Source organism: Meles meles, chromosome 18, assembly GCF_922984935.1.
Source record: "Meles meles chromosome 18, mMelMel3.1 paternal haplotype, whole genome shotgun sequence".
Lineage (NCBI taxonomy): Eukaryota > Metazoa > Chordata > Mammalia > Carnivora > Mustelidae > Meles > Meles meles.
This window is the reverse complement of record NC_060083.1, coordinates 38,344,237-38,356,956: the sequence shown is the minus strand read 5'-3', so window position 1 is coordinate 38,356,956 and position 12,720 is coordinate 38,344,237. Positions and strand designations below refer to the sequence as shown.

General features: G+C 44.7%; 1 protein-coding gene across 1 annotated transcript; it reads right to left on the bottom strand.

Annotated features, from left to right (window-relative positions):
• Positions 1-7,998: 7,998 nt before the first annotated feature.
• TOB1 (transducer of ERBB2, 1) lies at positions 7,999-12,115 on the bottom strand. The gene is made up of 2 exons (XM_045986401.1): positions 11,816-12,115; positions 7,999-9,942 (listed from the first exon to the last, which is right to left on the bottom strand). Exon 2 carries the CDS (start codon positions 9,795-9,797, stop codon positions 8,760-8,762), a length of 1,038 nt encoding a protein of 345 aa, XP_045842357.1. The 5' UTR covers positions 9,798-9,942; positions 11,816-12,115; the 3' UTR covers positions 7,999-8,759.
• Between the last annotated feature and the right edge of the window lie 605 nt (positions 12,116-12,720).

The following is a 12,720-nucleotide window of genomic DNA, read 5'->3' as shown; positions in this document are numbered from 1 at the left end:
ACGGACAATGGGACTCCATTTCATAACCCATACCGACAGAAGGGGCATCCAGCATTCCCTTCCACCGGTATCCAGAAGGCATCGATTTATACCATTTGCTATAAACCAACCTAGCATGCTGCCACGTCCATGCTTGTCGCATGTCTTCCTGCATGCTCCAGAAGGGGCCATGGCGCCATGCCCCCCCCAGCTCTCTCAACAGAGCTCAGGAAGGAAAAGGAAGCTCCAGATCGGTAGAAGGGCCCACGGAGCCCCAGTGTTTGAAACCGGCTGCAACCTGATGGCTGGGAAGGAGGTTTATGTTTGGCTTTAACGTTTAATACCTGAAAACCATAAAAGCAAGGTCTCGCTTATTTGGTAAATGTGGTTTTCCACAATTATCTTTGAAAGACTTGGGTGTATAGACAGAAGGGAAGCGACCTACAGTATATGCCAAGTTTTGTCTAAAAATATTTTACACCTGTTCTCTGTTCTGCACAGTGGTCATATTTTATCAGTGAAGTAAAGTACTCATAATGCCAGGCGGAATGTGTTTTTCCTTCCAAGTCCTCAATGTTTTCCCCCTTCTGTAAAGCAAACCACCTCTTCTTTCCTACCTGCACTAAAATAAAGTTAGCACCATTCTCTGTAGTAGGACACGCCTCTCACCAGAGCTACCTTTAAATCCTATGCCCGAGCCAGTGTTGTTTAAACAGCAACCGCCATTTCAATACTTTTCACAACAGCACGGACACTTCGGCCACCTTTCTGGCGGCTCTCAAAAGGAACGTCAACTTGTATTCTGGGTTTAAATCAACTTGCTGATTGTATGAAAAAGAATGCTGAAACACGGTTTCCCCACCAGACACATACACTCAGTGCTATTTCTTGTGGATAGAGTAGCTGTTAGGATATTGCCGTAGAGTTTTTAATTCTCCGTGGATGCAAATAACAGACTGGACAACAAAATGTCGCTATAATAAAGGTGGTTGGGGTCTGCAATTATGCTTCAGATTTCAAAGGTCAACAAACCGAGGGTCAAAGTCTGGACTTCGTGCCTTCTAACTACTGTAAACACCTGAGAACATATGTTCCATGACCTCACTGACAGCTCTTCATAGCGAGGGGATTAGCACCTCACACGAACTGCCTGGGGAAGTACACGGATCCCACCCTACCCATTCTGCAGATGAAGAAACAGTCATCAGAGCCAGATCACTTACTATGCTTAAGGAAGGAATTAGATTCCCTTTCAAATAGCCTTCACACATGAACTGTCCCCTCATTGTTTTCTTCTAGGGTTTGTGAGGTGGTCTCAAAGCTCCACTTATGGATTCTATATAAAGCAAGTCTTTGAAAATATGAATCTTAAACCCCAAATATTGAGAAATGGTTAGTAGACATTTACTACTTCATGTTCCATTAATAAGATGACTTTTAGCCCAAGCTAAACTTTGAAAGGCCCAGACAAGGATTCAGCAATACTTGGTCCAATCAAATTCTAACTACCTCCAAATCTAAAAGATTGGCACCCGGTATAACAAGATTTAATCCACATAGAAACTACCAAAATTATTTGGAGCCATTAAAAAATGGGTTTTTCTGTTTACTGTGCAGTTTTTGTTTTTTGAGATTTATCTGAGAGAGAGAGAGAGTGTGTGTGTGCGTGTGCGTGAGTGGAGGGAGGAGCAGCGGGAGAGGGACAAGCAGATTCCACATTGAGAACAGAGCCTGACTCGAGGCTCTATCCCATGACCCTGAGATTATAATTTGAGCCCAACCAGGAGCTGGACACCTAACCTACTGAGCCACCCAGGTGCCCCCACTGTGCAGTGTATACATGTCCCCAAACTCATAGCAACAGCAATGGAATGTAAGTTCACCCATAATAGCTATGCTTCTAAAATGTGACTTTTTTAACCAAAATTTATTTTTGTTTTTTTAAGGAAGTCTTTCAGAACCAGTTTGAAATAAGAGGTCATGTGATGTCCTTAATGTTTTAAAATAAGGGTAAGAAGACCATTTACTGCATCTATAATACAGAAATCATGTATTTCCAAGTAACTTAGAAACAGATCATAGGTACTAGGGAACACATTGTTGGAAGACTATTTTGGTGACTGACTTGACCTTTCCTTCTGGTGTTTATCAATAGCACAGGTGAGGAATGTATGTGAAAACAGCTCTAGGAGGCCAACAATTACAGTTTTACTTAGAAGGAATGGGGCCACTAAGTCTACAGTCCTTATTGTCTGAGGGAATCATGCAGTGGTTCTAAAAGGAGAGAAGTAATTTACACAATTGAATTAAGAAAATCAACAAAATTAAAGCACTGACTTAATGATTTTTAAAAGCATTTCCATGTGGCCACCAGAAATATAAAATATCTCCCCCAATATATCATCAGGACTTCTAAGCATGGCCAAGAGCCTCCCATTAGACTCTTCTCACGAACACTCCTGTAGATTTTACCAGTCATGTGGCTAATACATCAAAAATAGTCTTATTCCCCTGACTTCAAACCAGAAGAACAACTAATCCCAGGGAGCAAAGCATTGACTTGAAGAGCATAAACTCTGGAAGTTTACTGAGTTGGAATTCCAAGTCTGCCACTTACTGGCCATACAATCGTGGGTGAGTTAACTGCCGGAGCTCCCCTTCGGTAAACTGTGTTGGAACTGAGCATGGTACATAGTAAGTGCTGTGTATTTGTTAACCAAATGATTTAAAACATTTTTTTTTAATTTTTATTTATTTATTTGACAGAGAGAGATCACAAGTAGACAGAGAGGCAGGCAGAGAGAGAGAGAGGGAAGCAGGCTCGCTGCCGAGCAGAGAGCCCGACGCGGGACTCGATCCCAGGACCCCGAGATCATGACCTGAGCCAAAGGCAGCGGCTTAACCCACCAAGCCACCCAGGCGCCCCTAAAACATTTTTTAAAAAACGGCTTTAATGGAAGTGTCGGACTAATTTTCCAGTTATATGCACAGATATCAATCCAAGTTTCATTAAACATGAAGATAGCGTCTTCCTAATCTAATACCAAAAATCAAAAACAAAAACAAAAGAGGGGGTTAAGACTCTGCCTTCAGCTCAGGTCATGATCCCAGGGTCCTGGGATCGAGCCCCACATCGAGCCCCACATCGGGTTCCCTGCTAAACTGGAAGCCTGCTTCTCTCCCTCTCCCACTGCCCCTGCTTGTGTCCCCTCTCTCGTTGTGTTTCTCTCTGTCATATAAATAAATAAAATCCTCTCCTGGGGCAAAGAATACATTATATGTTAATAAAAATTTAAAAATTTAAAAAATTAAATACTCCCAACAACACTAAATAAATAAATAAAATCTTTTTTAAAAAATGCATGTAAGCCATGTATATGAGAATAAAATTAACACCAACACATATTAGAACATTTTAAACTCAGGGCACCTTTAATTTCACCTTCAAAAACTAAGAAGTTAATCACAGTAAATAAAGATTATCATTATTTTTTTTAAGATTTTATTTATTTGACAGAGAGAGATCACAAGTAGGCAGAGAGGCAGGCAGAGAGAGTGAGAGGGAAGCAGGCTCCCTGCCAAGCAGAGAGTCCCATGCGGGACTCGATCCCAGGACCCTGAGATCATGACCTGAGCTGAAGGCAGCGGCTTAAACCATTGAGCCAAAGGAGGTATTTTGACTGAAGGCTTTCATCTGTCATCTAATATAGGTTGAAGCTATTCAAAGGAGATTTGACAATATACCTGATTTTAGAGAAGATGGGCAGTAAAGGAATATTTGAAACTCAGAGATCTACTTTTTAGTACCAACTTATTCACTCATCAACAAGCTATGCCATCTGTAAGGCTGTATTTGGGACACCAGGATCAGGCTGCTGTACTGTCCATATTTACAGAAGTGAAAACAATGGGAAACACCTATGAAGATAATTAACTCATCAGGGACACCTGGCTAGCTTAGACAGTAGTACATGTGACTCTTGATCTCAGGGCTGCTGGGTTTAGAGATTACTTAAAAATAAAATCTAGGGGCGCCTGGGTGGCTCAGTGGGTGAAGCCTCTGCCTTTGGTTCAGGTCATGGTCTCAGGGTCCTGGGATCGAGCCCCGCATGGGACTCTGCTCAGCGGGGAGCCTGCTTCCTCCTCTCTCTGCCTGCCTCTCTGCCTACTTGTGATCTCTCTGTCAAATAAATAAATAAAATCTTTAAAAAAAATAAATAAATAAAATAAAATCTAAAAAAAAAAAAAAGATAATTAACTCATCAAATCGTCAACCAAAACATTTTACACAAAGGAAACCAAAATGTGGTAGCAGAGTGAGAAGCAAAAGATTTGGGACCAAGATGTAAGCAAGCTTTTCTAAGGCTTTGTAAGGAGTGCTAAGCAAATCACCTTTTGACTCTTTTTTTTTTTTTAAGATTAAAAAAAAATTTATTTGACAGAGAGAAAGAGAGATCACAAGTAGGCAGAGAGGCAGGCAGAGAGAGAGAGAGGGAAGCAGGCTCCCTGCCAAGCAGACAGCCCTACGCAGGGCTGGATCCTGGGATATGGGGCTCAGTCCCAGGACCCTGAGATCATGACCCGAGCGAAAGGCAGAGGCTTAACCCACTAGGCCATCCAGGTGCCCCACACCTTTTGACTCTTAACTACAGGGATGAAACTGAGGGCTGCTAGAGGGGAGGTAGGTGGCGTATGGGGTAACTGGGTGACAGGCATTAAGGACATTAAGTGTGTCATGTGATGAGCACTGGGTGTTAAATGGAACTGATGAATTCCTGAATTCTACTGAAACGAATCTGAAACTAATGATGTACTTTATGTTGGAGAATTGAATTTAAATTAAAAAAAAAAAAAAGCAGCACCTTTTAAAAAAATTTCCATTCCTCAGGATGCTTGGCTGGCTCACTCAGTGGAGCTTATGACTCTTGATCTCAGGGTTGTGAGTTCAAGCCCCATGCTGGGTGTAGAAATTACTGAAAAGTAAAATCTTAGGAAGAAAAATTGTCATTCCTTCGCTAAAATCAAAAACACATGAAACAAGTGTTGGCAAGGATGCGGAGAAAGGGGAAGCCTCGTGGTGGGAATGTAAACTGGTGCAGCGACTCTGGAAAACAGTATGGAGGTTCCTCAAAAAGTTAAAAATAGAACTACCCTCGGGGCACCTGGGTGGCTCAGTGGGCTAAGCCTCTGATCCCAGGGTCCTGGGATGGAGCCCGTCAGGCTCTCTGCTCAGCGGGGAGCCTGCTTCCCTTCTTCTCTCTATGCCTGCCTCTCTGCCTACTTGTGATCCCTCTCTCTCTGTCAAATAAATAAATAAAATCTTTAAAAAAAAAAAAAAAAGAAATACCCTATGATTCAGCAATTGCATTACTAGCTATCTATCCAAAGAATACAAAGTCAAAGGGATACATGCACCCTGACGTTTATAGCAGCATTATCTATAGTAGCCAAATTATGGAAACAGCTCAAGTGTCCATCGATTGAGGAATGCACACACACACACAATATGGAATATAATTCCACCATAAAAAGAAACCTTGCCATGTGCAACAACAAACATAGAGCTAGAGTATAATGCTAAGTGAATGACGTCACTCTGTGAAAGACAAAGATGATGTGATTTCACTCATATGTGGAATTTAAGAAACAGGACAAAGGGGGAAAAAAGAGAGACAAACCAAGGAACAGACTTTTTAAAAAAATATTTTATTTTTATTTATTTGAGAGAGAGACAGTGAGAGAGATCATGAGCAAGGTCAGAAGGAGCAGCAGACTCCCCATGGAGCTGGGAGCCCTATGTGGGACTTGATCCCAGGACTCCAGGATCATAACCTGAGCTGAAGGAAGTCACTTAACCAACTGAGCCACCCAGGCGCACTCAAGGACCAGACTCTTAACTGTAGAGAGCAAACTGATGATTATCAGAGGGGAGATGCAGGGCATCGGATAGATGAAATAGATGGGGATTACTGGTGATAAGCCCCAGTGATGTATGCAAGTGTTGAGTCCCTATATTGTACACCTGACCCTACTAATTCACTGTATGTTAACTGGAAATAAAATAAAACTTTAAAAACACCTTCCTAATGGGGCACCCTGGGTTAAAGCCTCTGCCTTCAGCTCAGGCCAGGTCATGATCCCACCATTCTGGGATCAAGCCCCACATTGGGCAGTCTGCTCAGCTGGGGGCCTGCTTCCCCCTCTCTCTTCTGCCTGCCTCTCTGCCTACTTGTGATCTCTGTCAAATAAATAAATAAAATCTTAAGAAAAAATGGCCTCAAGAATACGAAGCTCTAATTAAATGGATTTTTTGAAACCGAACAAGATTCAAGCACCAAACCAACAAACATAGCAGTATGACATTTCTCCAATCTTTTGGCACTATGCACATCCCTAAGATGTGGAGGAAATTCATATTTACATTAAGCTCAATTATTTAAAATCTGATTGTACTAGTGTTCCAGACTGTTATAAATTCTGTTGTGTATAAAAACTGTTCTAATTCTGATTTTCAGAAAGAGCATGTTGTCTTTGTAAAAAGGCAATTATCTGTTAAACCTATGATAACTTCACCCCGAAGTCTCTAGCAGAAACTAGTGCTTAAAACCATTATGATTGGGGCGCCTGGGTGGCTCAGTGGGTTAAGCCGCTGCCTTTGGCTCAGGTCATGATCTCAGGGTCCTGGGATCGAGTCCCGCATCGGGCTCTCTGCTCGGCGGCGAGCCTGCTTCCCTCTCTCTCTCTCTCTGCCTGCCTCTCTGTCTACTTGTGATCTCTGTCTGTCAAATAAATAAAATCTTTAAAAAAAAAAAAAAAAACCATTATGATTGTTCTTACAGCCATTCAGACTTGGGGGGGTCACAAAAGCACGCAATTGATAATGTTGGCAGACCAGCTCTCTGCCTGTTCCACTCACTATCCCAGTACTACTTCATAGCCTCATTCTGTCCACTCAAGGACAAAGGCCTCACCATGGAGCAGATGAAACAGCTCAGCTCGGTTATTCCCAGGGCATGTTTCCTTAAAACTTTTTATTGCTCTAAACTGCATGGGTAGCAGACAAAAGGCTTTTGTACACTGGTGTCCAAAAAACTCATTTAAGACCAAATTTATTTCACCAGTATCCTAGACAGTGCTGGTTCCTTACTATAAATGTAGTTTCCTTCCAATTCCAGGCAATTTTCTCACCCATACTATGTCAACACTATCAATGGACATTTAAACAGTGAAATGACTCATTTTACTTTAAAAAGTATCTCCTACTTCCAACTCATCACTTTTTAAAAATTCCATTCCTACCAGGCCACTACAATTTGACACATTACAGGTGAGTAACCTCTGAACCTTCCCTCTTCTCCCAAAGCGGCAGGTTGGCAAAACAATTATATTTAAAAAAGAAAGAAAAATAAACTTTCTTACTGGGAAAGCACACACAAATACTAACATTTAGCACCCTGTCCTGAGCAGATTTTGGTCATAAAATTCTCCAGCTAAGTATGACTGAACTTTAAGTGTAAGGATTAGTAAACAGACCTAATCTTCTTTTTAAATAGGTCGGCTGCTTTGTCCTAGCAAGGTTTCTGAGCTATTCATCTCCCATGCAGAAACAGAAAACCGATCCAGTGGTCTCCCCATATACATTTCAAATAAATCCTCTCCGGTTACATGAGTGAATTTCATCATCAGACTCTTAGATGTCAGCACAACACAATTTAACACTTGCGTAAAACAAAGTTGCCTAGCCTTAGTATAACCATCCCTATTCACAGGGAGACAGATGTGGGCTGAATAAAATTGCTTAAAAATATGTAAATAAAGCCATCCCAAGCATTGGTCAGGCTGCACCGTTCTGACAAGACGTTGTATGTGGCCAACTGCTACTATCTGGTGCAGTACAACGGCTTTTCCACCACTCCTTCGTGATTCTGGGAGTCAGACCTCTCGGCAGCACTAGCATTTACATCGTAATTCCAGAGGGAGCTCTTGGCCAAGGCTTCAAAACAAAGACCACGATAAGCGTTTTTAATTTTAAAGAATTTTAATACAAACTTAATATAAACTATTTCAGTCCCTCTTAACATGTAAGACACTGACTCAAAATACTTTTATACCGTTTTTTTCAAGTATTGCACAATATAGGTACAAAATTAATATTTACGATTACATTTTCTTCCATAATATATAGCAAAAATCTTTAAACCTTTAACAGAAAATACATTTTTTTTTGAAAAAGCAAATATTCGTACATTTTAATTCCACCACTAAAGGAATATCCTGTACACAATTTTGAGAATAGTTGATGTCTTTAAGATGGATATTTTACAATTTCAGTAAAAAAAATACATGAAGCTGCTGCTGTCACAGGTCACTGTAGTAAAAAGATATAAATGCAATACCGTGTCGTAGAAACAATATATATATCCTCTGATATTTTACAAACTTTGTACTAAATTAAATTATACAATTAGAAAAGACCAATAAACCCACTTATTAGTGCCAATTTTTTATAAAAAAAAATCAGCCATGTCCTTGCTATATCTTAAATACTGTAAGAGGCCATATCTGAGAGTATACTTTAAAATATACAGTCAGTATAAAATAACTTTGTGCTTGGTTGGCAAATGAAAAATGATGCAGGTTTTATTTTTGTAACCAAGCTTGAATGTATCCTTACTATAAGCTTTAAAAAAAAAAAAAAAATCTCAAGGAGGTGAAAAAAAACTCCCCCTTGGGCTCGTGCATTTTAACTTGTAGGGTTCTTTTTTTCTTTTTTTCCTTTTTTAGTTAGCCATGACAGGCTGGAATTGCTGGTTAGAATACTGCATGTTATTTAAGCTAAAATTCAAGCCATCTACAAAAGACTTCTCGTTGAGGCCTCCATAGGCCGCAAACACATCAAAGGCATTACTGTACTGGAGAGGACTGAGGTTAAGGGGGCTGTCACCTGGGAACATTCCATTGGTACTACTACCTTGACCCTGCATGTTAGGAAAAATAAATTCCTTGGCATTGGGAGAAAGAGCGGAGGCTTTCTGCTGCGGCTGCGGCTGCGGTGGTGGTGGCGGCGGTGGCGGCTGGGAGGGCTGCTGCTGCTGCTGGGGCTGCTGCTGGCTGCCCAGGCCGAGCCCGTACAGAGAGTGCATTGAGGAAGAGATGGCTTTCTGCTTCAAGAGGTCATTCACATTCAAGCCGAGGTTGATAGGAGAAGTACGTGCAACCTTGTTGCTGCGGCCACTATTCTTCATTTTGGTGGAGCCGAACTTGGTGGCAGCAAAAGTGGCAGTGGTAAAGGTTAAAGGCTGAGTGGACCGGGGCATGAAGGTAGGGCTTACAGCAGCAGAGTGACCAAAGGGAGGCGACGGAGAGCTGGACACTGATGAGGCTGGGTCACTGATGGGCATAAAAACCTGGGCCTCTGGGTTAAAGCTGTTTTTGATCTCCTTATCCAACTCACATCCATTTTCATTATTATCATCCACATAAAGCACCTTCACTGGTCCCTTTTCACCAATTTGGTAGGAAACCTCAAATGGGTCGATCCAAACACTAAGATCCTGTGGCAGATTGCCACGAACATCATCAATGTCCAAACCACTCTCTTTGGATGCCTGTTCAATCACTGGGTCCACTTTCTCCCCTATGTGTATACATCTAAACCCTGATCCTTTGTATGGCTTTTCAGGATACCAGTGCCCTTCATATTTCTTCTTAAGAAGTCTTTCAAGCTCTTCACCAAAAATGTTGACACGTCTCCTGGGAAGCTTATTGTACAAATATGAAATAATAAAATTTAGTGCTACTTGGATTTCAAGCTGCATAGCTGCTATGCCACAAAGTGAGATTTGTGTCGCAACTTCCCCCCACACACGCACACAAAAGTGTTCAGTTTGTGGCAGAGAAACAAATTTTCATTCAAAGTGCTGGTACTCTGTAGATTATCCTTCACCTTCAGTGGTCTTGCTCCTTAAAGAAAAACAAAACAAAACAAAAACAAACATGTCCAAATAAGGGAAATCTAAGTCCCACAACCTCTTCTTACCCCCAGAGTAATTTTACTTTTGAAAAAGTCTAATAGGCTGAAAGTCAGAAAAATATAATCAGCACAAAATAAAGGAACATACAATAGAAAATTGTTTATTAAAGTTCAAAATCTCACGGGACAATTTAGGATTTACAGTTAAAACAATGTATTTAAAATCCTATTATTTACTTCTTTTTTTCTGAATACAACTCTTTATATATATATATATCTCCAGCATATTAAGTATGTTTCTTCCCTCAGTTCTCAAAAGAATATTTATTGGAAACTCTACTCCGCACACCCATCCACCCACCTCCACACACATATATACCAGTTTTAGAAAGCGATCATATTCCTATTCACTAATTTAGAAGTGAATTCTGTATTTCAGTTCATCCTGGCTATATGCTCCTTTGATCTGCTCTATCGTTAAACGTTTAGACACTGGAGAAGTTAGGAAAATTAATTTCCGAAGTACATGATGCTAAAATTAAAAATACTAAATGCTTAATGAATTGTCATCCTAGTGAAGGATAATTATGAACCAAATTATCCTACATAGCTGCCGCCTTAAATACACTAAGGGCATACAATGTAATAATCGAGCTTCTCTGTGCTTCTTTTCAGTGTGTATTTTTCAAAATCAGAAAATACCTCTTTGGCCGCAAATGTAACAAAGGCAACAATTAATTTCAAAACTCTATTGATTATTCTCTTTAAAGGCCAGGGTTTCTGAGTTTTATTCTGATTTTCAAAAACCACCTCCCTCCTTCACGATAAGAGGACCGCGGGAGAGGCTTGTACGATAAGGTCGACCTTTAAACGTTTGCTGGATCAGCACTGGGTGGGGATAAGAAAAGATCAAGGGCAAACAGAAGATATTTGCAAAAGGGATCTATTTGTACACTGAGGTTGATTTACAAGGACGTTTTAAAAATCAAGTTGGTATTAATCCATCTGTTCCATTTTCCATGTTCGTGGTGACAAAGGGAAAAGGATCCCTGGCTGCCCTCAAACTACACTTTGCAAGCCCGTAGCCTGAGCGCCGGCAGAGACAGCTGATTAAGCCAAATCGCTTGACGGTGCAACCGAGCGAAATTCAGGCTCCGCCGAAGGTAGTTTTAAAGCAACGCCTTAAGACAGGAGTGTGAGGAATTACATAAACAGCCAGTTGGGTCTCATTAGATTTCTGCTCACAGCCCTCGGAGCCCAAGCGCTGGAGCAGCAGCAGCAAGAGGAGGAGGAGGAGGAGGAGAGGAGGACGAGGAGATGGAGAGGAGAGTACAAGTCTCCTCCAAAAAGGAGGAGGAGGAAGGCCAGGAGAAACGGCAAAGCAACTACTCAGGGCCGGGCACCGGGCAGGTCGGGGCGCCCGCCGCTCCGGGTCAGCCGCTCCCCTCCCCCCGCCGTAACCTGACCCGCCGCTCCCGCTCCCGCCCCCCGCCCGAGGCTCCTGGGACCCGGCCAGAGCCCTGGGAGCACCGGCTCCCCCGCACTCTTTTCGGTCCCGGCGGCCACCAGCCCCACGGACCCCGCGGTCCCCCTCGAGCTCGCCGCTCCTCCCCGGCGCCCCAACCCCCGATCCCGGTCAGCTCGGCCAGGGCCGCCCTTCCCCGTTTACCCTCCCGGCGCCGGCCGGCCCCGCCTCCAGGTCCCGGGCGCGCTGGGGCCCCTCGGAGCCGCTCCCCTCGGAGCCGCTCCTCTCTACGCCCGGGCCGCGACGCCGCCGTCCCCGAGGGCCCGGGGCTCGACGCCGCCGGAGCCCGCCGGAGCCCGTCGGTCCCCGGACCCCGCCCGCCGCCCCTCGATACTTACGGGCTGCTTCCACCACAGAGCCGGCCGCAGGGCGGGGGAGAAGGGGCGGCAGGGCGGGGGCTCAGGAGGATCGGCAGCGGCCAGCAGGCTGAATGCAAGACGGCGTAGCCGGGCGGAGGACGGGGGCCTCGGCGCGGGCCTCGGGAACTCGCCCCCTGTGGCTCGGGGTGGCGGGGACAGGTCAGGCGAGCGCGCTCACTTCTCCACACAGCCCGGTGCCCGGCCCAGCATCCCCGTAGTATGACCACTGCGCGCCGGGCCAGAGCTTCGCTCCTTCTGCCGCGGCGCGCGCCCCGCCTCTCGTTTTATAGTCTCCTCCCCGCCCCCATCCCCTCCCGTAGGGGTGCGCGCGCGCCCGCCTCGCGTCACACAGCTCGGGGACGCGTAACCATTCCCCGCCCTCCCGCCCCTCACCCCAGACCCTCCGTGGCGGCCCCGCCCCTGCCCTGCCCCTCGACGCCATTGGTCAGGTCCCGCCTGCCCATGTCCCGACGGGCGGCAGAGGACCCCGTACGTAAGGCCACACCCCTCGGGCTCCACGACGGCCAGTGAGCCGACGTCCTGGAGGCACTGTGGGCGGGACTAAGAGAAAACTAGGAAAGGGACTGGAGGAGAGAAGTGCCAGTGAGGGCGACGGTGGTGGGTGGGGCGGCTGACGCTCGGTCCTGGCGGAGAACCCCAGAGAGAAGGGGGAGGGGAGCGAGGCAGGTGGCGGAGCGGCGGGGAACAACCGGGAGAAGAGTCCGAGGCCTCGAGAGGGAGGGGACAGTTTACAAAAAATGCCCTATCCGAGTGGGACTGTGGCCCAGGAAAATCCCACTCGTGGACGAGCTACCAAATCGGCCTCCAGTGCACCCAGGAGAGCCTAGGGAAAGGGCGAACTGTGTGACAGGGACTTGTGCACC

What these genes read in the sequence shown, in the direction of transcription:
- TOB1 (XM_045986401.1), bottom strand. Translation starts at nt 9,797, where the DNA reads ATGCAGCTTGAAATCCAAGTAGCACTAAATTTTATTATTTCATATTTG.